This window comes from Tachypleus tridentatus, chromosome 13 (genome assembly GCF_004210375.1).
Source record: "Tachypleus tridentatus isolate NWPU-2018 chromosome 13, ASM421037v1, whole genome shotgun sequence".
NCBI lineage: Eukaryota > Metazoa > Arthropoda > Merostomata > Xiphosura > Limulidae > Tachypleus > Tachypleus tridentatus.
This window is the reverse complement of record NC_134837.1, coordinates 213,553,889-213,578,557: the sequence shown is the minus strand read 5'-3', so window position 1 is coordinate 213,578,557 and position 24,669 is coordinate 213,553,889. Positions and strand designations below refer to the sequence as shown.

Here is a 24,669-nt window from a genome sequence, read left to right as displayed (position 1 = left end):
AGGGTGGGTAAAAAAGATGAAATATGTATATTAGGGTGGGTAGAAAAGGTACGGTATATATATATATTCATGTTTGAGTCAGTAGGAGAGTTTGTTTCGAATTTCACGCAAAGTTACAAGAGAGCTATCATCCCGAATTTAACAGTGTAAAATTAAAAAGAAGGCAGCTAATCATCACCACCTACCGCCAACTCTTGGGTTACTATTTTTACCAACGTATAGTGAGGTTGACCGTCACGTAATAACGCTCCCACGGCCGAGAAGGCGAGCATGTGTGGTGTGACGGGGATTCAAACCCGCCATCCTTAGATTACGAGTCGAGCCAGATAGTGGGTAGAAAACGAGTGGTGTGTATATTAGTGAATAAACAAAAATATATAGGTTTTTTAAGTGTCACAAAAACCATTCGCCACCAATACAACTTTCTATTAACACTCAGTTATATTAGATATTATATGGGGCGGACGTAGCTATTAATGAGTAGAGCTGTGAACCTGCAGGTCTGGGATTCGAGATGTTAAGGTACTGGACACATTTCGCGCGTACGAAAAGCACCAGCTATTAGGTCAACAGTTCAAAATTAGAGACAGATACTTTTGGATCGTAGGGGTCTCTGACCTGGCTGTTTTCATTTCGAAAATCTCCATAGATCAAAGAAACTGTTTAAACACCTTAAAGTATAGCACGCTTCGGTTGCTGTAGTGTTGCTTTCTTTAGTTAACTGTTAATAGCACTATTTTTTGTTAAAGAAATACGTGAGTGAAAAGGGTTTGCTAAATTTCGAAGTTCTCTAAATAAACGGATTAGAAAGGTGATCCAACTTACAAGAGATCCAATTTCTGGAGCAAACCTTCTTTTTTTCCATATAAAACACTGGAGATGTCATAGTGCGCGTATCTTTTACATACCTCCATCATTTTTCATACGATAGTTCACAGCGCTTGCGGATACAGTTTCTCTTAGTTTGCAGAAACTTAACACACATAATAAGTTTAACTTCATGCGATATTTACTTGTTTTCAAAAACCTCGTTCATATTGCCAAGTGGAAATTACAGTAACTAGCATCTCGTCTTTAACCCAGATTAACACGTACTGACTAGAGAGCAGCTTAACGTAGATAGTCAGATGGGTATGAAATTTCGAAGGATCTAGAAACCGTTTATAAACAATGAAACAAGTGCTGCTCACAGACTGCATTAACAACTACCTTGAGAATCGTACTGCAACAACAATAACAACAATAGAAAAAGAGTTATGTCTCTTTGTAGGTAAACACAGGGCTACGTAATGGGTTATGTGCTCTGTCCACCGCTGGTATCGAAACCAAATTTATAGGGCTATAAACTTTCAAACTTAGCTTCACCGTCTAGGAAAGCTATTACAAGTTTCTAAAATTAAAAAAAAACGAAAATTATCTTGTAGCCCTGCTATTGTAGTAGTAAATTTGTATTTTGTATTAGTTGTTTTTAGCAACGTATTATTCAAGTTATTTGTAAGAAATGCTCTGTATTACGTACCTATGATATAAGAGGATTACAAAGAATTAGATAGTGAAGGAGCCCCAGATATTAATATCCAGATGACATCAGCAAATTGAGTAGTTGTATAGCTACATGGATTGTTTGTTTCATGAATTTCGCGCAAAACTACACGAGGTCTATCTGTGCTAGCCGTCTTTAATTTTGCAGTGTAAGACTAGAAGGAAGGCAGTTAGTCATTACCATCCACCGCCAACTCTTGAGCTACTGTTTTACCAAGGAATAGTAAGATTGACCATCATGTTATATCGCCCCCACGCCTGAAAGGGCGAGCGTAGTTAGGGTGACGGGAATTCGAATCCACGACCCTCAGATTGTGAGTCGAACGTCCTGATCACTTAATAACAGGGAATAAAATATTTAAGTAACTTTAAAGGGTTTGTTTGTTGTTAAGTGCAAAACCACATGTGTAGTGCCTACCTTAAGAATCGAAATATGGAGTTTAGTGATATAAGCTTTTAAATTTACCACTGAACCATTGAGATTCACCTATGAAAGGATGGCGTCTATAGGTAACAAAAAAGGGATTTAGCAGTCACGTTAAGAGGGACGAATTTCGTAATTAGGTGACTGCAGATGATTAAGTAACCAAGAAACTACAGAGAGATTAAGCATTTACGTGACTCTGTTCGCATTAACAACGTGACTGTGTACGTATTAACATGTGATACAAATTTATTAATCAGGTGAATAAAAACTGAACTTATCCTGACGTGTTTTCTTATAGAGATTAAGTAATCCTCACGTATAGCAAGTTGAGCAGCATTTCAAAAGAGTCCAGAGTTCGAGACGTCTTGCCGATATACACTTTCGACATTTTCTTTTGTAAGCTTGTAATAAAAGTGTTTGCTTAAAGCTACCCAAAATCCAAGTTGGTTATTCGTTCTAATGTTGAAATGTTATATTACAAGGACAGGGGCAACCAGTCAGCATTACCCAACGTAAGAACGCTTTATCCGTAAAACCCACATACTGACTCGCTAACCATTGAGCCTCGCTTGGACCACTATAAAAATGAAAATCAGTGCTGTTATTCGGATCATGATGATTATCTGCTGAGTCCACCGAGGAGAATCGAACCCCTGCTTTTAGCGTTGTGAATCTGTAGACACTTACCGCTGTAGTGCGAAGAACTCATAATGGCAGATAATTGTCTGCTAAAGGTAAATCAGTTATGATAATGATTACATCAAAATTAGAAATCATCATACTTGAACTTTGTGGAATTCTGATATGCCCGTCTAACCCATGTAAAGATTCAATATATTGTATTAACTTGGATATATATATCACAGCAATTTATTTACATCTTTGATTTAGGTTGATTCTCTTTTACTTCCTCATTTGTCAGAACAAATAACTATCCAGTACTAGCATCTTCTTGAAATTTAAAAGTATGACCTCTTACACGTAACGCCATCTTTTGATGACATAATATAACTTTTTTTCTTTTACTGCTAAAGTTAAGACGTATTCCGCACTTCATCGGACTTAACTATCTGATCGAGTTACTCATGATTTTCAAACTTACTACCTCTAATTATAATAAAATTATTAATCTCACATACAGTCAGTTTACTGATTTCGCTTAATTTCATTACTTGCCAACGATACTGTCATACACGGAAAATGACATAAAATGTTTAGAAATAATTTGAGCATTTTAGTTTAGATATATATGTATATTTATAATTGATGTCCCTTTTTCTGTGTTTTGAGATGTAGTTAATTGTGTGTGTGTGTGTGTGTGTGTGTGTGTACTATACCATCCCTAACACATTCCAAATGCAATCAGTATATTAACCCTTTTTTATACAACAATCTAGTGGCAGTGGAAATTGGTTTGAATTTTGCACAATTGCGATCGTTGTCCCTAATTTGGAAGTGATTAAAAGAAAGGAATTCTTGTGTCTTCTGGAAATGTAACACTTGAGGAAAACATTACAGTGATTTATGTCAGTGTAGCACTTGTGTTAAACATTACTGTAACACTTGAGGAAAAACATTACAGTGACTTATGTCAGTGTAGCACTTGTGTTAAACATTACTGTAACACTTAAGGAAAAACATTACAGTGATTTCTGGAAGTGTAGCATTCGAAGAAAACATTATTTTGAGTTCTGGAAATGTAGCATTTTAGTAAAACATTCTTGTGATTACTGGAAAAGTAACACTTGCTTAAAACATTTTTCTGATTCATGGAAGTGTAACACTTGCTTAAAAAACACATTCTTGTGATTTATAGAAGTGTAGCAACTGAGTAAAACATTGTTGTGATTTATGGAAGTGAACACTTAAAATGACAGAATTTTTATGATTTATATAAAAGTAAGACTTGGAAACATTTTAATTAGTGTAAAGTTTGAGTAAATGCATTTATCAAGTGGAACAGTTGTTCAAAAACATTTTCATGAAGTCTGTATTTTCTCAGATGCTGCTTTACTAGTTCTTTATGTGACAAAGAAGAACCATCTGAAATACACACGACAGCAAAAGAAACACTTTTATTACTGTAGAATCTTTCTCAACTTCAATTAATAATTTTAAGGAACAACAAACTATTTTTAGTCTATTCAATGTTTAGTCTTCATTATTTCTGGTGTCTAAAGACAACAGAATAATGATCACTTTAAGCCTCCTGTTGCCCATACAGTACATGTTAACTCAGTACACAAATATTTTTGACAGTTCTGATGACAATTGCTGTGATGATTACAATGGCTAACCTATGTTATTTAAAAAAATATAAAACTAAACATTCTGTTCTAACAATTACTGTGAATAAAATGTAATTTTTTTCCTTAAACTTTTCAACCATCTTAGTCAAACAGCAAAACGTTTTTGTTTTAGTTTTCTATCTTAACTTCTTTCTCTGCAGATGTTCACATAAATGATCTATTATCCTGAAGGATGACTGAATCAGGTGGATAGCCTTCTAAATCTACCAGTAGGTATCGATAGTCATACTTTCCTTGCTTGTTCTGTGGGAGAAAAATGATGCACAAATCAAGGTGGAGACACATAAATAAAAAAAGCGGTTCTTATAGTGAATAATAAATAGAACAGCTAATGTCTAAATACCAAAGTTTCAGACATGTGACATCTTCAAAGAGACAAACACAACATACATTACAAACTGATACAAAAATACCAACAAGAAATGAGTGGTTAAACAATCAGAGAAATTATTAGCTTTACATCCAAATGCTCTATTTGGTGTTTGAGTCACCCATATTTTTACTAAGTTAATAATGCAGTTAAAAATGCAGAAATCCTCCATCCATAAACACAAATTTCAATTGAACTTCACTTTTAATCAGCTTAATCCTATGAACAAGGGCACAGAAAATACAACATTTTTAAAAAATAGTTTATTTCTCTGTTATTTTTCTTCAAATAACATTTTCTGAAAAATAAACCATAATGTTACTAAAGTACAATATAACATTTTATCACATCAAAAAATGAAAATCAAATCCATTAGATAATCGTATTGTAAAATAAAAGGAATGCATAACTAGCTTTTAAAAAAAAGAAACAAAATAAAAAACCACAATAACAGTAAACCTTTGTATATAGTTGGATACAAATTAAGAAAAAAAAGAAAAAAAAAAGGATTATTTTGGACAACATTTCACCACTACAGGTTAATATTATAAGAACAGTTCTGAAGTTGTGATGGCAAAACATTGTGTGAAGTAGAAAATTTTATTATTATTATCTGGAGAGAAAAAATTTTTTGTTGTTGTCAAAATGTCTATATCCCTTGACCATGCACTATAAATTCTGAAAAACAATAAATATCCCAATCATTTGTCTGAATCTATCATAGTACAACAACAGCACACCTTTACAAAACAAATAACTGTTTATTCTTCAGACAAGACACGTGTGTATACATTCTATTTCTAATAATAACAGAGTGGGCAAGCTAACATTTAGGATTTACACAAGGTTCCTTAACCCTATACCTTTATTATTAAAGATGCTTACCCCTAACTTTCTCAGCCATTTTAAAATATTATAATGTCAACTGATTCTTTCAATCCAAAATTTCAAACTGAACAACGGCAACATTTTAGACATTTTATATATTTAAAAACAGCTGGTATTGGTAGAGAAAGCACTACTAGAGGAGCAAACAAGGTTTCGACTTCTTCGGTCATCATTAGGTTCACAAAGAAAGAAAGGGTTACTGACCGGTAGCTGACCACATGTTTGAAGGTAGTTGTGTAACTGAGTGTAGGAATGTAGAGGACGTGCTTAGATGTTGGATATATTTATTAATCTAGGTATAAAGGTGTTCCTTTGTATTGGTTTATTTTGCTCTTGAGTTGTTGTATAAGTAAGACTTCTTTAATTTTGTGTTTGTTTCTTTATTTAGTATTTGGGTGTTTTCTGTGGTTATGTTGTGTTTATTTGATTTGCAGTGTTCGAAAACGTGTGAAGGTAAGTTTTTATGTTCTTTGAATCTGGTTTTTATTTTTCTACTTGTTTCTCCAATATAGAAGTCATAGCAGTTATCACATTATATTTTATAAATAATGTTGGTGTGGTGTTTGTCAGTGTAGTTTTTACATAGTATAGATCTCAGTTTTGTGCCTGATTTTTGAATAAATTTGGTACTAACTGGAATGTCATATTTTCTTGCTAGTTTTTACCAAATGTTGGTTATTTTTCTGCTCATGTCGGGAATATATGGTATGCAGCAAGTATATGGTTTCGTGATTTATTAATTTGCGAGATATATTTACTTTTGTTAGATGATTTTGCTTTTTGTCTGGGTGTGTGCGTATAATGTTTTCTACAGTTTGTGGAGGACACTTATTGATGTTGATGAAGTATTGTTTTATTTTGTCTAATTTATCGTTAATTTTATCTGGTGATGATAGTTTTATGGCTGTGTTTATTTGATTTCTTAGTATGTCTAGTTTTTGTTTTGTTTCATGTGCTGAGTCCCAAAGAATGTATAGTCCAGTATGGGTAATTTTTTGGTGGATTTCTGTTTCAAATTGTGTATTGTTTCTTGTATATTTGTGTGTGTTATGTATGTTGAGACAGTTGCGTATATATTTGTAGAAAATGTATAATATATTATGTGTATGTTATGTACATACAGTTATGTATAAAGATTCAGTTGTGCACATATATACAAAATGTATAATACACTTTTGTGTTTTACATACATAAACAGTGATATTTATCAGTACAGATGCATATAAATATGTTTTAAAAGTAATAATATACAAATATACATTAATTTATATGTAGTCATGTATATTGATGTAATTGTACATTCACTATCACGTACAATTTAAAAGTCTTTAATAAACTATAATCATGAACAAACACAGAGTACAACAAACAACATAAACTGATAAAATTCATATCAGCACATGCTTAAAAATTAACCAAATAAAACAACAAAATCTTTGAAGTAACAATGTAAAACTACATAAACTGTTGTATTTGTAACAATACCTCAAAATAATGTTTAATAACTAACTTATTTGGAGCACCTTACAGATTTCAATAATTATTCTTTCTAAACCGCATTCATTAAATCTTATAACAAACTTACTTCCTTTACTTCTAAATGAACAGTTCCCTTTCTGTGACTTCCTTCAATGTAGAACTTCATTCTCATGTAATTAATACCATCCTTTTTATACTCATAATGGCTGAAAAGACAAAGCATAAACTTTGCAATAAACCTCAACGCTTAATTAATTTTTTTGGAAAAACTATGCATTAGAATTTTTTTTCATACCAACCAAACAAGAATGTTGTATACCTCCCCCCTTGTTCTTTAAAAAATATTGTAGCACATTAAAAATAGTTGAGGAGCTGACAAGAAAAAAGATGTTAGTAAAAGCATCTAATATCAATTCATTTACTGTTTTTCTACAAACCTGCTAAGATACAATTTGTATATCCTAACCTATTCAAGACAGATAAACACAAGTTGACTTACAGTCACACTGTCCTACTCTAACTTACAGTCACGTTGTCCTACTCTAACTTACAGTCACACTGTCCTACTCTAACTTACAGTCACGCCATCCTACTCTAACTTACAGTCACGCCATCCTACTCTAACTTACAGTCACGCCATCCTACTCTAACTTACAGTCACGCCATCCTACTCTAACTTACAGTCACACCATCCTATTCTAACTTACAGTCACGCCATCCTACTCTAACTTACAGTCACGCCATCCTACTCTAACTCTAGATTTCCAACTTTCTAAATTTCCAACTTTCTGTTCAGGTTTCATGAACAGTTTATTAAACAAAACATACTGATTTATAAACAAGGTTATGTTTACAGGTGAGTTTTATTGTTTCTTATGGCACATGCAGATTACTGGTTGGGAAAGGAAATTTCCATAACCACAATAATCAATTACAAAGTAAGTATTACGGCAAGGAAAGCTAGTCATTTTCAAAGCTTAGATAAACCTAGATATTAAGAACGACTGACCTTCCTGCTTCTTGTTCCTTGATGCCCAATAAAATGATATTATAAGCTGGCCCAATTTGTTCTAAATTATCTGATTAGCATTTATACCGGAGGGTCAGTGAAGACCTACATCAATAAGGGCAAATCACTTATTAATTTAAACTGGATGTATGTTGGTTGTTTGTGGGTGAGGTGTAATATATAAATTTACACTATATATAACGTACTACATGTATCACTTATTAATTTAAACTGGATGTATGTTGGTTGTTTGTGGGTGAGGTGTAATATATTAATTTACACTATATATGTATGTTGGTTGTTTGTGGGTGAGGTGTAATATATTAATTTACACTACATGTAATATAAATTTACACTATATATAACGTACTACATGTAATATATTAATTTACACTATATATAACATACTACATGTATGTTGGTTGTTTGTGGGTGAGGTGTAATATATTAATTTACACTATATATAACGTACTACATGTATGTTGGTTGTTTGTGGGTGAGGTGTAATATATTAATTTACACTATATATAACGTACTACATGTAATATATTAATTTACACTATATATAACGTACTACATGTATCGCACTCTGCCCACCAATTATCTACCAGAAAAAAATTCTATCTTGCTTGGCCTATGTTACGTTTAAGTGAGTGATGTCAAACACTCATTTTGTTAATATATCTTCTTTTGAAAATATTCAATATAATAATACAAACTGCAGCAAAATTTAAATATCTGTAACATAATAGTTCCCACAAAAATTATTGTTGTAGCCCGATGGTTCCCATGACTTCAAATCTAAAATAGACTGTCACTTAATTGTATTTATCTAAATTTTTTTTTCAAGTATTATCCTTGGAAAACCTGTATAACCCAATTCTAATGCCTATTTTAAACTTACCTGTATACAGAACAGCACAATAACTGACAGCCCTATTTACAAACACTGTTAGCGACTCATCAAAAATAACAGTATGGTTAATTAAGCATTCAGATACCTGCAATTAATGTTTTGTCAACTGGAATAATGGGGGTTCACATGGTTTACAGAATATTCATGTGTCAATAAGTGTTTAAAGACAATACATGTTTGTTTCTGATGGTAACACTTTTCATTTTCAGAAGCTAACTACTGGCTCAACCCAATACATTCTCCTAATTTTAAAGTGAGCACTTTTTACCACAGTTTACTTTGTTCAAACTGCTTAACTAAAAGTTAAATTTTTTTAATGCTGAAAATGCACTTCCAATAAGTACTTACCTCAAGCTATCTTAATCCTGGACTGCCCTCTAAGCACTGCTAAATTTTTTCATTACAAATGCACCAGTCTTTTATAACACACCAGTTTAACACTATTCCAGTACATGTGCTAATCATGTGACTACCTTCCACCAATCTTATTGTGATCTCTATACTAGCAAGCTAGCTTCCTCTACTATTCTATCAACTGTACTGAAAGAATTGGTGTGCAAGAATATGAAAAGAAAGCACACCAGTGGGGTAGAGCACTACTTCTGGAACAGATATTTGCTTCACCTAGCAATTAACACAGGAAGACAAAGGGGGCAGAACTGAGTCACCAGGCACCAATGTATTCATTAAAAAACAAAACAAAAACATACAATACCAAATCAGTGGAAAGGGCTGTATAACCATGACTTGAAACAGCTGGGTGTTGAAAAACAAGGAAAGTCTAGTACAGAAGCAACAACAGGCCTGTATAAAGTGATAAGGGTAGTGCCTTATGTTACATCAGAGTATGGCACATTTGATATACCAAGGCAAAACATCCAATGGAAGCAACTTAGGTACATAGGACTAAGAAATAATAATTACAGGCATGTGTTAACATTATCATCAGAGTTTTTATAACCAGTCTGTTACTTTATACATCATCCACACAGGTAGCATGCCATAGAACCAAACATAGTTATAACTAGTCATAGTGTGGTGCCATAAAAAATGAAATAATTATATGTGGCTATGGATGAAGGGATATAAAATGTATATAAATAGGCAAAGTGTGGTCCATCCAGGCCAAAAACATCAAGTGAAAGCACCCTGTATAAGCATGTGAGATCAATAAGTGTGGTCCAACTGAGCAAAAAACATCCAAAAGTGCCTCAGATACACAATATTCAATAATATGGCCAGGTGTCCTCTGCCTAGGCTAAAACACCATGGGATATGTCAAATTATGCCAAATCCAATTCATCTGGGCAAAAAAACATTAACTATGCCAAGTATAGTCCATGTGGGCAGAAAACATCTAAAGAAAGTGCACTTGGATTTTTAATATTATGTTGTTGTATAATCATTGTTCAGTAATGGGTGTGACACTGAGAGACATCTTCTTGCTGAGTGAGTATTCAATTATGTAAAGTCTATATTTGTTATATAAAACTCATTCAGCAAGAAACCTCCTCGGTCCACCACTCCAGCAACTGGGAAACAGAAGTGGCAAAGACTCTCATGCTCCATTAGAATACAAGAGGGGACAATATGCATTGGAAAGTATGGAGGAATGACACACCAAAGAAAGTGAAATGTGTATTTGTAATTCCCTATTCTGAAAAGTAGAAAAACCCCAACTGGAAGATTCAAAGGTCAGTGGAAAGGGAAGAAATCTCCATATCTTTTAATTAGGAATTCCATGAGTCACAGTTTTTCATGTATATGAAACAGCAATTATATATATACACACACACATTCATGCACTGGACAAGTGGCTGCTGGTCTTACCGATACACCCCATCTCAATAGTAAACATTAAAGTTTACAGATTTAGTGTTAATGCAATATTAAGAATACCTAACCAAGTAATACCCACTAGTTTAAGGGATCCTGAATTATATTGTAAATAAATTAAATAAGATAAAAAATCATAATGTGTCATTGTACCCTACTTAAAGGCAAACAGATATATGTAGAATCACCATGGGAGGAAGATGATACCTGCCCAAAGAAGACACAGGTAGATCATTGCAACAAATGTATAGGTAACTGCCCATATACCAGCCAGAAAAATCTCTTCCAATGGATGGTGGATTCAAGCAGCTAAAGACATAGTTAGATGATGATTGTGGTATGAAGAAACATTACATAAATAGTAATCTTCAATGGACAAGCTAGAATATGCCAGTTGTATGAACTGATGAGCACCACCAGTGAGTGCAACAGGTGATAGACCTCTAGAAACAGAGGTATTCCATTGAACAAATAGACAGGAAGGAGGCAATATGAGCCACATAACAGAGCAGGGAATGAAGTGGATAAAGTAGTTGATACAGATTCAAATGGGAATATCAATAGAAAATGGAAGACAAGGAAAGAGGAGAAAAAAAAACTGAACAACCTAAGCAGCTGATGTTCTGGGAAGAAAGGCCTGATCTAGATAGAAAACAACATAGGAGGAATAGTAAAGGATGTAGGAAACAGTAAGTGCATAAATGAATATCAGAACAAGGATGGGCCAGAAGGAGGAGGAGATAGATTTGAAGGGAAAGATAGGACAAGAAACATATTGCAAAGGATTCAAAGGGACAACAAGACAGGACATAAAGGACAACAAGGAGATCCCAATCAAGCAGAACAAAGTCATGCGGTGGATGAACTAGACAAAAAAAACAAACAAGAACAGAAATAACCTGGGAGAAGAATGCATTTTGAAAAACATTCAGCAGAGCAGCCTTATAATTTGCAATAGCTGATATGGAAAAACTCTTGATCATATAACCAGGTGAAGAACTGGGACAGATGAGTAACAGAAGAATAGGATGGGAAGAAGCCACTATAAATGGACCCAAGGGAAAGACCAATGTCACTGGTACAAAGACAATGAAGAAGATCACAGGTAACAGCAAGGAAAGGCACTACATTAGGGGTAAATCCCTGAGCTAGGATAATTACCAGACAAAAGCCATGCTCAAATATGCTGATGTTTGGGTGAAATACATCAGATCATGGTTGTTAGGATGGAGGAAAAGATAGTGGCTACTGCTCCAGTAAGGGCCAGAACAGAGGAAACCATGTATGAGCCAGCCAACATGAGGCAATGAATACTACAGGGCAAGTTATGGTCTGGATAAGAAAAATTATTCTGGAAGACCCCTCCAATCTTGACTGAATGCATTCACACCTAGAGCTGAGGGGTATGGAACAAGATACCAAAAGAAAAGAAGTTTGACATTCCAATGGCTGGTAACAATTCTATGTGTGGTTGCCCAGTTAAGAACACACCTATTAAAATACCTGAGAATGAAGGGACTACTCTATGATGAGAACCTGGTGGGGGTGAGATAAGCAATCTTGTCACAAAATACATAATTCCACAAATATGACATGCCAGAACTGTCATGTCATGGTCATTGCCCCAATACACTAGATACAGAGTCTGAAAATACATAGATCTGGAATTGTTACCTCCTTTCTTGGTGATCTAGCTGAGGACAAGGGAATTGTATGAATGAATTAGAACCACCTGTCTCCACAGGAGCGGGAGGAAATGAAACAGAACCCAACAAACTGCTAAAAGTTTTAGAATGTTGACATACAGAATAGCCTCCTCAACTGACCACTAACAAGAAATCTCTTAGAAATTAGGGAAAGTCTCCCAATACATCAAGAAAGCAAAGACGGAGAGATGAGACTCAGGACAAGGCAAAAGAATGGAAATCCTTACTAAGGTCAAGTTTCTGTCAAACCATCAGGAAAGATTGACCCTAATCCCAGGGATGGTCCAAGATATTGTGAGAGAAGTAACACTGGTCAAGAACTATCCACTGATGGGAACATGTGCACCCAACCCAAGAAAGCCCACATTCCCTACAGAGATAAAATCTCATGTGTAAAGAGAGAAGAAGAAGATAGGGCTTTTGTAACCGCTCATTCCTTAACCCAGATCCAAAAGGGAAAAAGCTAGGCCTGACGAAAATGGAAATTGAAGAAAGCTCCCAAATGAACAAGACACTATGTGGAGGAAACAAGACTTCTCCAACTTCATAAAAAAATCCTACGTTATGAAGTAAATAGACATGATTGACTGATGGGGTACAAAAAGACGTGAGCAGGAGCCAACCATTCATGAAAAGAAGGGTTTGAAGACCCAATAAGTGGAAATGATGGGTAAAAAAGCATACCACTTGAAAAAAAAAACAGAACCAAAAAAGGATTGAATAGCAGCATCCACAACTGGAAGATGTGAACCTCCTAGATGAAAAGACTGGGCAAAATGACTGAAAGAGGTACAATCCCAAAGAGATCTGGGAAGCAGATGAGAGGGAATGAAACTGAAGGCAAAAGCCTTTAAACAGAACCAATAGACTGTCATTAAAAGTATACAAAGAAATACAAATGAATCATACATAAAGAAAGTACTCCCAAGTGATGAACTAATAAAACCTAGAAGTTTGTAGTCTATAAAACACATACAAATAACAAACTTGCAAAACTATGAAATTTGACCCAAAACATAACTATAAGCAACACCTAAATTACAATCCATTAAAGGAACTTACAAGTTTAAATACATGTAAATATAGAATTAATAAGTTTATTAAAAAAACTTATAAAGCAAAGGATATAAAAGTAAAACTTACCCTCACAAATATGAGAATGGAAATGCACCCAATTAACAATAACAAAATTGTACTCAAAACTAATTCTCAATTATATGTGACTAGCAGTAAAGAAAGAGAAAGAAACATACAAACTAACTAACAAACAGCAAAAGAAAATATAAAGTCACAAAACTAGCTGAAGTTACAATTACTCAAACATTACTGTTATACAAAAACTCATACCAAATATTAAACAACAATAAAGTAATAATTAAACTCTAATGCAAATTTGAACTCGAGTAGTTAAGATGGTAAAAGAATTATAAAAATCTAACTTACTAAACATGGAGCAGAAAATACATGAAAAACCTAAATTATCTTGTGAGGAAAATAAGTTAAACCTAACTAGCTCATACAAACTCACTAAATAGGGATTTATCTACAGGGAATAAGAAATACACTCTAAATGACTTATTACAGATCTCTTGGGAAAAAAACAAAAAACAAACCTAATCCAGAAAATTAAATGGAGGTGTGGTGACAGGTAGAAGGTGCAGTAGAAAATAATTTCCACTCGGTATTTATATCCATTCAAAAATCTTAATGTGACAGGAAGAAATTATCAGCTGAATGTAAGACACAAACTGCTTACAAACCATAGCCTGTACTTCACCAGCAGCCACTGCTAACCCTAAGACCTAAGGACTATTATTGGAACTAGAGTCTACTGTCATGGTGATTTCATCATCTGTCATATTAAATCTCAAACACATAAATAAATTATAATTTAGAAAACAAACACCAAAAATCAAACACAACAATTCAGAACTTTAAACTTTATAAATCTGTGATCGAGCATAATTAAAATGTTGTAGTCATGTGGAGAGTGAGTTAAAACAATTCTCTACAATCAAGAAAGTGAGGACTGCTTTGAAATACTAGTGGAAGCAAGCTGCACTAATATAGAGGATGCAGTATGATTGATGGACGATAGTCAGAAGATTAGCACATATTCTGAAATGACATTAAGCTGATTGGGTATAAAAGACTAATGCCCTGTTAGTGAGAAATGTTAGCAATATTTAAAGGGCAATCCAGAATCAAAATAGCTTTGGATGATAGAAGAGTAGACTGTTTTGGAGATAATCAATGTAAAGTTTTATTTGGTTATAAGTTGTTTTTGCCTAGAGCATTTTTCAGGTTTTCACATACTCAACTTTGATTAATACATTAGTCAGAGAATTATTGCAAAAAAGAAAAAAAGAAATTTGATTTTTAACCTATTTTGATGTACCTTACATGTCTTCTTCTCCCACGGGATGTTCGTTCACCATAGCCCTTGATAGGTTCTCCCAGCTTCTGGACAATTAAAGGATCTGCTCTACACAGTTGCAAGGCATCAGAATAAACAGAATTTGGGCTATGTCCAGAAAAAAGTTCCCGAAATATTGTATAAAACATTATTCCTATTGGACGAAAAATGGGTAGATAAACAAAAGAATCAGAATAACACTCAAGACTTACACAGCTACACACAACAGTAATTTTTGTGGTACTGTGTGAAAAAACACATTTATAAAACCCAGCTTTTATATATTTGATGGGAAATATATTTCTTCTTGTCAGTTTGTTAACACATTCACTGGGAATCACAATTACTGTCATTCAACCAAACTTAAAACACAATATACTTTGTTCACAATATTCAACCCTTCTTACACAGCAACTAAAACCAATATAAAGGAATACCTTTATACCTATACTAATTAATAACCTGACATCCAGCTTCAACACCCCCTACAATCCCGTACCTGTTTATACTCTCATCCCTAAGACATGTGTCTATCAAAAGTCATGTTCAAATTCTCTTTTTCTTAACCTGAAAATGACCTAAGAAAGTCCCATACCAGCTGTTCTAAAATACAGTATTCAACAGTTAGTTTAACTGTGGGCTGACAAATAATTTCTTACCTGTTATGCCAATACCAGCAATGATAACTCCCAAATAGCTTGCATCTTTGGTTGTTTCTTTCACTTAACAGGAAAACAAAGCATTACCAGTGCTTTACTAGAAACCATTCACAAAACATATTCTCAAAGATATCAATAAACATCATATAAGTCCAAATATGTATCACATAAAATAGATTTTTGTTTACTTCTAAACTTCTGAAAAATACTACTTTTTTATGCACTGGAAAAAGAAACTTGTGTTCATTTTTTTTCAAGGAAACTTTCAGACACATATTTAATTTTTCCATATATTTAACATTGAGAGATATAAAAATAATTTCAAAAACATTTTGAAATTGCACAACATATCAAGTAAATGACATTAGCATCTGAATGGCATTTTAAACAAACTAAAAATAGCCAATGTTCAATAACCAATATCAGTGCAAAAATTTTCACTAACTCTTTCATAAAATAATAAATCCACACATTTTTTCCACAATTAATTTGTATCCTCTTTAAAATGAGTTTACATAACTGTATTTATAATTCCACTCTGTATTAAACGTATGTTTTCCTCACAACTTTTATAACACATCTCCTTAAAAGATTTAAGTAGCATCATTGAATTCATACAAAAAAAATTCCCCCATGTTAGTAATAGTGCAAGTTCAAACCCCAAATACTATCTTCATTTCTACTAGCTGAATATAAAAACATTTTCACATCCATATCAATTACATGTGTGTAATTTGAAATAGTTTTAAAAAGTTTAACATTTTTTGTTATAAACTATTTAGTTTTTTCTTAAACATTCTGATTTTTCAGCATTGGGATCATTAAAAAAAAAACATAGGTGTTTAAAACTTACAAATAAATGAAATCATACCTTTCTGACCAAATGTTAAATGAGCATAAGGGCTTTCCCTTACTTTTGCAATAGCAGATTTTTCTTTTTCTGTATCATCAGTTTTAGAAACTTGATATAAACCTTTTGTTGTTACCATACACCTGGATGCCATCATATTAATATTGTTTTGTATCAAACAAGAACAAAGTACAGTGTGAATAGTTTCACTGTAATGAGTGAGACAATTTTTTTGCCAAATTCTTTTCAAGACATCAAGCTGAAATCTTGAAGGTAATGGCATATTCTTCATCTAGAAAGCATAAAAGAAATCATTGTAAATTAAAGATATATTACAATTATACCAGAAAAATATAATTATAATGTTATAGTCCTAATGTGAAGGAGTTTGTTGGTTTTTTTTTTGTGGTAAAGTATTTTGTGCATCAGTAAGTATTTACCTGAATAATCAATATTTATCAATCATTTCTGATTAAAGCAAGTTACTTATGTCAAAATTAAAAATTAGTCCAATGATCAATGTGGTTAATAGAGTGAACTATTTAGATGTATGCAGTATCAAAAACCAAAAACTTATAATGCTTAGAATGTACTGATTTTCAATGGTTGGATGATAAAAATGATCAGACGTGACAGATATTGTTCAGGTAACTATCAGTCTTATATCAATGATAGGAAAACATTTTGAAAGTCTTATAAAAGATTATTTGCAACATAATTTCATAAAGTTTACAGTTTTCCTGGAATAGTTACATTAGTTGACACTGTTTACAAGAGGGAAAACATTGCCTCTTTAATCCTTTTTACACTCTTTGAAACAATTACTGCTTATGTATATGTAGGTAAGAAAGCAGCTGTTAAGGTGCCACACAAAATAATAATTAAAATTATCTCTACAGGAGTGGAGGATAAGTTGTCTTGATGGATCTTAGTATGTCTGGATAAAAGGATGTAGAAGTTTGATAGAAATGGGGTTTAGCCAAACTGGATTAATTACACAAGTGGGGTGCTTTAAGGCTCAATGTTAAAACCTTTGCTACTTTTTGATTTATACCAATAATACAGCTGAAGGATTGGACAACACATCTTAAATTTGATGATAACATTATAAATCCTGGCTGTTGCTGGTTGTCATGAAAATTATGGTCCTTTGCAACAAAATTTAGATTATGTAGGAAATGTGTTGCAGATGGCTTTCAGTTACAATAAATGATGACCTAGAGATTAATGTTAAGTATTTCAGTAAACTTTATGTATAAAAGCAGGCCTAAATAAAAATGAATACAATTTATGGATTATTCCAACAAAAACTTCCAGAGTGTATATAAATTTGTGTGCTACTAACATTACTGACATTATAATAACACTTAATAATTAGAACTACAGCCAAATGGATATATAAATCAAAGAAAGGTTTGATTTTCCACTAAAAACTTCATAAAATAATATTTGGATTTAGACTATATTTAAATGATGACTTCTGAACTAAGTAATAAAGTACTTATAACACATAATAATATTTATTTTCTTTCGGCCTGATCTCTTTTTCTTTTATGTATCACTTGGGGGTAAGACTCATAAGTTACCTGTTTACGTCTATATATAATTACTAAAATTTGCTGAATTCCTGCTATTTAGCTAATATTAGGACCTGTACAACTTATCAGGTCAAACTCTATACTAAACTACATCATACAGGTAACAAGACCAAGAATGACTCTTTCTTTTTACTAATGTAAAACTTCTCTCCACTTACTTAACACCCAGTCTGCAAGTGCATCAGGGGAAAGATATTTAAAGAATTGATTCCAAAGCTTTCTAGTACTCTCTTCCTTTTAAATTATAGGTTTGAGCTTCCTGCAGTATCTAGAATCTGAATTAACCACCAGTCTGGCCAAACATAAATAATTTCAAGGATATGAGAGAGTGAAACTCACACCACATCCAAAATGAAATCTGGTTCTTCAGCTAAATAAACTAATATTATTGGTAATAATGACATTTTCTCCACAGTTTTTCTGAGTTCTGTTGACAAAAATAGACAAGAAAGTCTCAACCATGCTTACTTTTTGCTATAAGGTGCAACAGTGTAAATAGGTTGTAAGTAGTGTATTTAGGTAGGGGCTAGATGGGACCCAGCATCAGGGTCCTTTGGTAAGTTTATTCTACGTAAAATTAAATGAGATGAAGGCCCACAATAATTATTAGCCCATGGGTCCACACAACCTTAAATCTGCCACTTGGTTGTGTATGGTATTTGACTAAACATAAGCACTTCTACCAATACATAATAGTACAATTTTGTGCAAAAGGAATGCAGTCTTGCAAACCCCTTAAACTTAACATCTTCATAGTTGAACACTGTTATTAATAATCAGTTCTTCTATCACTAAAGTGACTTTTCCCAAGCCATTTACCAAAGTAGTTTTTTTTCTAACTTGAACAGTTAAAGTTCAATATTGTAAGATACAATACATTCTACAGCTTATCCAAGCTCTCTAACTCACAGACTTAATTAAAAAATCTTAGATTTAACTCATCTATGAAGCGAAAAGGTTCTGTGTTGGGATGTTATTTACATTAACTTATTACTGCAGTTTACAATTACACTTTTTTGTATGATAGTAATAACTAGTATACTACTAAAAATTACTATAGCACTTTATAAATCTTTGAAACTAAAAAATGATCATAACTAGCATTATTAGCACTTTCACTGCTATAACAGGTAAAAAGTACAAATTAACTATAAATGTACAATTTGTACTACTACAGGGTTCAATAGTACTAGTATTAGTAGTTTAAACATTCAATCATATAATAAAACTGGCATATATCAGTGTTAGTTTACTTACTGTGACAATCACGATACTTAAAACAAAATCCTAAAAATGTTTTGAAAGTTAAATAATAAACATTATCTTAATTTGGAAACTACAACGACAATTTTAAACTTATTAAAAACTCTTTTCACTTTGACCACCCAAATTTTCTTATAATAGCAACTAGCGCCATCTCTATTAATTAAACTTTCACACCATTTTATTTTTTGTAGAATTCGCTTTTGGAAAACTTAAAATGTAGAAAACCTTCGATTACGGAATTTAATATAGTTGTACTGAATATTAAATATATATATATATTGTAAAATTTCAAGCTTTAACAAAATAATAAAACTGTAGTTTCCTTATACTTCAGTTTTCTTATTTTAATGTGTCATGCGAAATAATTTAAAAATATTTTTCGTACAATTTACGACGTTTCCATCAATAAACAAGTTTGAGACACTTGTAATCAAATAAACGTGTTTGCTTTTATGTACAATAACACAAGATATTGAATAAATGTCATACTGACTTCTTTTTTTACATTCAACATCAAGAAATTTGGAGCTGCTTGTCAAGAATTGAAATACGTGATAAACAAAAAAAAATCTAAGTTCGAACTTGACGTGAGGTAACTTCATTAATTAAATGGTTACAAATTTAAATATTATTTCATCTATCTTATCCATTAAATATCATAGTAACAAGAGAACTATTTAGAAGCGTGTAAGATTCCACTGTTGAACCAATAGATGGCAGAATAAAGTTTCAGTACTTTTTTGTATCAAGTTTCCAAAGGTATGATAATATGACGTATTTTATATCCATTATTATTATTATAACATTTCATATGTAACTGTTTCTTTCTAATAACAGCCCTAAGGAGAAAATTTAGTAACAGAGTAAGCTTTTTTATATGCAAATAGAATTATATAAATGATAACGCTAAAGATAAGTTCTAAAGTTAAGCCTACAGTTGCTGCAAATGCGATTTATACATATGAAAACTATAAAAGTCATAACGTTGTTTTTTGTTTTCCGAGATGGGACTATCACAGTTCCACATAAATTTTCTTCCACCAAACAAGAATTTTATAATTAAGCAGTTATATTTCTAACCTCATAATTAATAAAATAATTAAAGTAAGAATAAAAAGTACAATAACAAATAAAATCCTTAATTTCTTCATAAAATAGTAAAATTTAAAAAAATATATAAACGTGGTAGAAACTAAGGTAAAGTCACTGTACTTGTTTAAATTATAAATACATTTCAATACCTTTTGCATTATTTTTGCAAAACTAAAAATCGGTAATAAGTCTAAAGCAAACAAAATAGTTAATATGATTAGATAAATTATCTCTGTGATGTATGTAACAGTGACAGTACATTTCCATGGACTTTTACAGTTAAACTAGAAATTTGAATCATAAGTTGTTTGATGCAAGTTTGTTTATTTGTTTTTCAGTTAAACTTTAAAACAGTAAGTGTTTTATCAATTGCATTTTTGTATGTGTTGATTTGAAAGCACTTGATACATTAAGAATGAAAAACCACTTCACTGGAAAATAGAAATTATTAGCACATTTATGTTTTTGTTCATGAAGAGTTTTGAAATATATTATCCATTTAATTTACAGCAAAGTAATTTCTACTGCAAGTTAATTAAACAAATGGGAGGCTGATGAAATTGCACAGTTAGTCACTTATCTAATTGATAGTTGTGACTAATAACCTACTCAAATTAAACATATACATTCAAACTAACTCTCTACGGTGATGCTATAGTCAGTTATATTTTGTTCTTTTTCTGAAGTAGGCATAAGACTGAAATATTGCATAATATGTTGATTTATTGATATGTAGAAAACATTTTTATCTATTTTGTTGCAATTTTTTGAGCTTATTAATATAATTTTGGTCTTCATGTTTAATTGTCAGGAACTACAAAAAAATATTTTAAGTGGAAAGGTTCCATGTTTAAAAATATTTTTTCTTGAAAATCATATTTTGCATTTTATCACATAGAGAAAATATTGTTTTAGGAAAGCACTAATAAATTTATTAAATTTGCTATGTGACTTAAAATTCTGTCATTGTAAAAATAAATTAAATGCATATATAAAATATGAAAAAGCAACATAATTAAATAAAAAGGTTTTCTTAGCTAGTTAAGTCAGTTATGAGAGATCTTTTGTTTAAAGTCATACAAGTTTTAATATAAATAACTTGTAGTTTATAAGCATATGAAAGGGGAAAAGTTCACCATGAACTGTTTAAAAGAGCGAGATGACATTCATTAACATGGGAGTTTATCAGAATATCTGCTGTTTTATGTGGTTTTACATAGTACTCAGATGCTAAGCACATTTTTACAAAACTGCTTGAAGAATAAAATTTTTAAGACAACTTTATTTTCATGGTCTTAACTTTAGGACTGCTACAAAAGAATTACAATTTATTGTTGTAGGTTTAAAAGAGAAAATCGGTGAAAAGAAAAAAGCTACATTGTATAATTACAGTACAGAATAGTATTCAATTAAACCATTACATTATCTTGTTTTATAATATAATGAGACAAAGGAATTAAGCATATGCAGCCGTACATCGAGTTTGAAAATCAAAGATTTAAGTGGAATATAAAGGGTAATCAAAAGTAGTCTAACACGGCAGAAATAACGTAAGAACACTTTATAACAGTTAATACCGTGTACCTATTTTGTAATGACAAACTTGTGCAAAATATTTCCGATGAATACACTAAGTAAATATGTGCATTAGATTATCTGGAGTACATATCAGTTGTACTACAGTTTGTGCAGACTGTGCAGTACATAGGGGCCCACCAAGCCCTAATCCAGACATGTTCCAGTATTCTAAAGTATATAGTTATATAACAAAGTTTGTCTTGAGAAGGGGTTCAAATGGGGCCAGAATATATTCTGTACAAGGGCCCACAACTAAGAATGGCCATCACTGGTACAAGTAATAACATTTGGATATTTGCTTGGCCAAATTGTAGAGTGTGAAGTGGAAAAAATTAATTTTGAAAAATGTTGTTTATTATATTTCATTGTTATTAGTTCCTTCTTTCTCGTTATTAAATTTACAAAAAAGATAGTTAGGACATCAGAAAAATTGTTAGTGTGATATACAAGTTAAAAACACAAGTATTTGAGTGTGCTCATTTTGTTTTTAACTTATAAAAGAAAATTGCTATACTGTTGTGTGCTATTTTGTTTGCCTGTAATTTGTTGATATATAGTAAATTAGCATTGAAAATGTTGTACAGAATTATACTACTAGTATTTTTTTTTAGTATGTATTACTTCAGTGCACTTGCAGAAATTGATACAGAAAAAAAAAGTTAAAAGAAATGTAACTGTTTCTGTTTACTTGTCAACAGTTACTTTGAATAATTTAACTTTTCCATAGTTTAAAATTTGCTGCTTTCCTGTATTTTTATATATCTTTTTTTAAAGACAAATGTGGTTGACAGTAACTGATGTTATAGTTTAAGTTGTTGAAAGTACCTTGCTCTCATTTCTAAACAAATATTGTATAATATATATCAAAGTGCTAGACTGTTAACCTAAAGATGAATCAAGAAGGTCAAAATGTGGTTCTCTCCTTTCTTCTAATAAAAGTTTTACTATTCATACCAGCCGTATTGAGGTACATTTTACTTCAAGTGGGTTTCTTGTCATCACTTTCACAAGAACTTCTCAGCATACTGAGAGTGTATTGCAAAGAAGACAGTTGTACAGAGTGAAAACTAGTGTGTACTTGTATTTAATTAACTTCTGAACAAAACAGGCTGCCAACAAAAATCAGAACTAAAGATTAATTTAGTAATTAAAAATAGAGCTAGTATACTTTTTGTGCATTCTTAATTCAAGTGATTAGAATATACTGTTTAATTAATTGGATATCCTGATCATCAGTAGTATTTTCTCATCCACCATGTTCACAAGATCATTCCTGTAGAAATTAACTTTTTAAACATTTTTACATTTTTTGAAAGTGCCTTTGAAGACTTCAATGCATCAAAGGATATCCAGTTCTTTAAAGATGGCATTTATAAACTTACAAGTCAATGCCAGAAGTGTATTGAGTCCAAAGGATCTTATTTCCATGAAATAAATTAAAAAGCAAAAATATGTACTTGTTTTGCATTTTCCTTTAAAAATCTAACATTTCATATGTATCAACCTGACAGTTAGAAAAAACGTCTTTGTAACTTGTTAGTTCACTTATGGAAATGAGTACAAATCTGGAGTAGTTATGCATGTGTGTGTATATGGGAATCATGTGTAAAGGTAGATTATCTTTTTAACATGTTATTTTCTGTATTGGAATATGAGAAATTAAGAAACCATTAGGTTTTATTAAGGTGAAGAAAACTTTCAAATTTAACAATAAAACAATAAAAGCTGAACTTCATTTATGTCTGAAGTTTGTAATTTGTTCATTTTGTGTGTGTGTGTGTGGATTATATAACCTGAAAGTAAGAAATAGTGATATTAAATTTGTTTTTAACAGTGTAGAAAAAAAAAGTTGAATGTGTGCACAGTATTGCGAAAGAACATCTTTAACAACATAGTTGTTAAGACAATACATAGGTACCTTTAGTGATTTTAAACTTACCATTTTTATGTCTTCATTTTTTAAAATGTTGTTTTAAATCAATAAATAATGTTCAGCTTGATGACAGATAACTTGTTTACCAGATGGGAAAAGAATTACATGTAATTATAAAAGTAGAACAGTTTTTTTTTTTTTTTTTAAATGACACTATTCAAAGTAGTTAAATTTAATAATAGATATTCATAAACTAAGAATACATGAAATAAATAATTCACTGTATGGTATTTAAAAGTCAAGTCCTAGTAGACACCACTTTCACAATAATTTGTTTTTATACAATTTATCAACTTTTAAGTATGTGTGTGAATAGTATGTTTTGTGTCTATTCATGGAAAATGACTTCCAGTTAATCCAGTCGACAAAAATTGAGAATATATCAGTTTACTGTTGTGTAATCATTAGTCAGTTTATGACTATTATCTAATTATTTTTAATTTTTCTTGATAGAACACATATTTAGAGTGGTTGAGTATCACAACGTGGACAGTTAATGTAATGAGAACATCTGTAATAGGTATTTCTAAGGTATGGATAGTGCTGAGGCAGATATTCATAGAAAGGTAAGTTAATTGTTCAGTAATCTTATTTCATTAGCCATGCTCACTGGTAGCACATAAAGTATAATATTTAGATGTTAAACTTGCTTATTATATTATGAACTGCATAACAATGTTTTATAATGTCATTCAGCATATAAAATACACTTATTTTCTATATATTTTCTTACTTGTTTTACGAATAGTTTATTATGTGTCAGTTAACTTTTTTGGACATTTCAGATTGTTGGTG

At 31.7% G+C, this 24,669-nt stretch overlaps 2 protein-coding genes across 2 annotated transcripts in view; one reads left to right on the top strand and one right to left on the bottom strand.

Annotated features, from left to right (window-relative positions):
* Window positions 1-4,028: 4,028 nt before the first annotated feature.
* LOC143238218 (mitochondrial import inner membrane translocase subunit Tim21) lies at window positions 4,029-19,430 on the bottom strand. The gene is made up of 6 exons (XM_076478259.1): window positions 19,263-19,430; window positions 16,429-16,699; window positions 15,558-15,620; window positions 14,881-15,052; window positions 7,122-7,221; window positions 4,029-4,521 (listed from the first exon to the last, which is right to left on the bottom strand). Exons 2-6 carry the CDS (start codon window positions 16,697-16,699, stop codon window positions 4,423-4,425), a joined length of 705 nt encoding a protein of 234 aa, XP_076334374.1. The 5' UTR covers window positions 19,263-19,430; the 3' UTR covers window positions 4,029-4,422.
* A 507-nt stretch (window positions 19,431-19,937) lies between these two features.
* Window positions 19,938-24,669, top strand: part of LOC143236459 (uncharacterized) — a 39,934-nt gene continuing 35,202 nt past the window's right edge. The window contains exons 1-2 of the mRNA XM_076474740.1: window positions 19,938-20,030; window positions 24,328-24,440. Of these exons, the coding sequence (XP_076330855.1) occupies window positions 24,408-24,440 (33 nt within the window). The 5' untranslated portion in view covers window positions 19,938-20,030; window positions 24,328-24,407. The remainder of the gene's footprint in view (window positions 20,031-24,327; window positions 24,441-24,669) is intronic.

Excerpts from the sequence above, each read along its gene's own strand:
- LOC143238218 (XM_076478259.1), bottom strand. The coding sequence starts at position 16,699 with ATGAAGAATATGCCATTACCTTCAAGATTTCAGCTTGATGTCTTGAAA. Across the intron at positions 15,621-16,428 it reads TTTAACATTTGGTCAGAAAG|TGAAAGAAACAACCAAAGAT; the intron begins GTATGATTTCAT and ends TTTCCTGTTAAG. Across the intron at positions 4,522-7,121 it reads TTCATTTAGAAGTAAAGGAA|AACAAGCAAGGAAAGTATGA; the intron begins GTAAGTTTGTTA and ends TTTCTCCCACAG.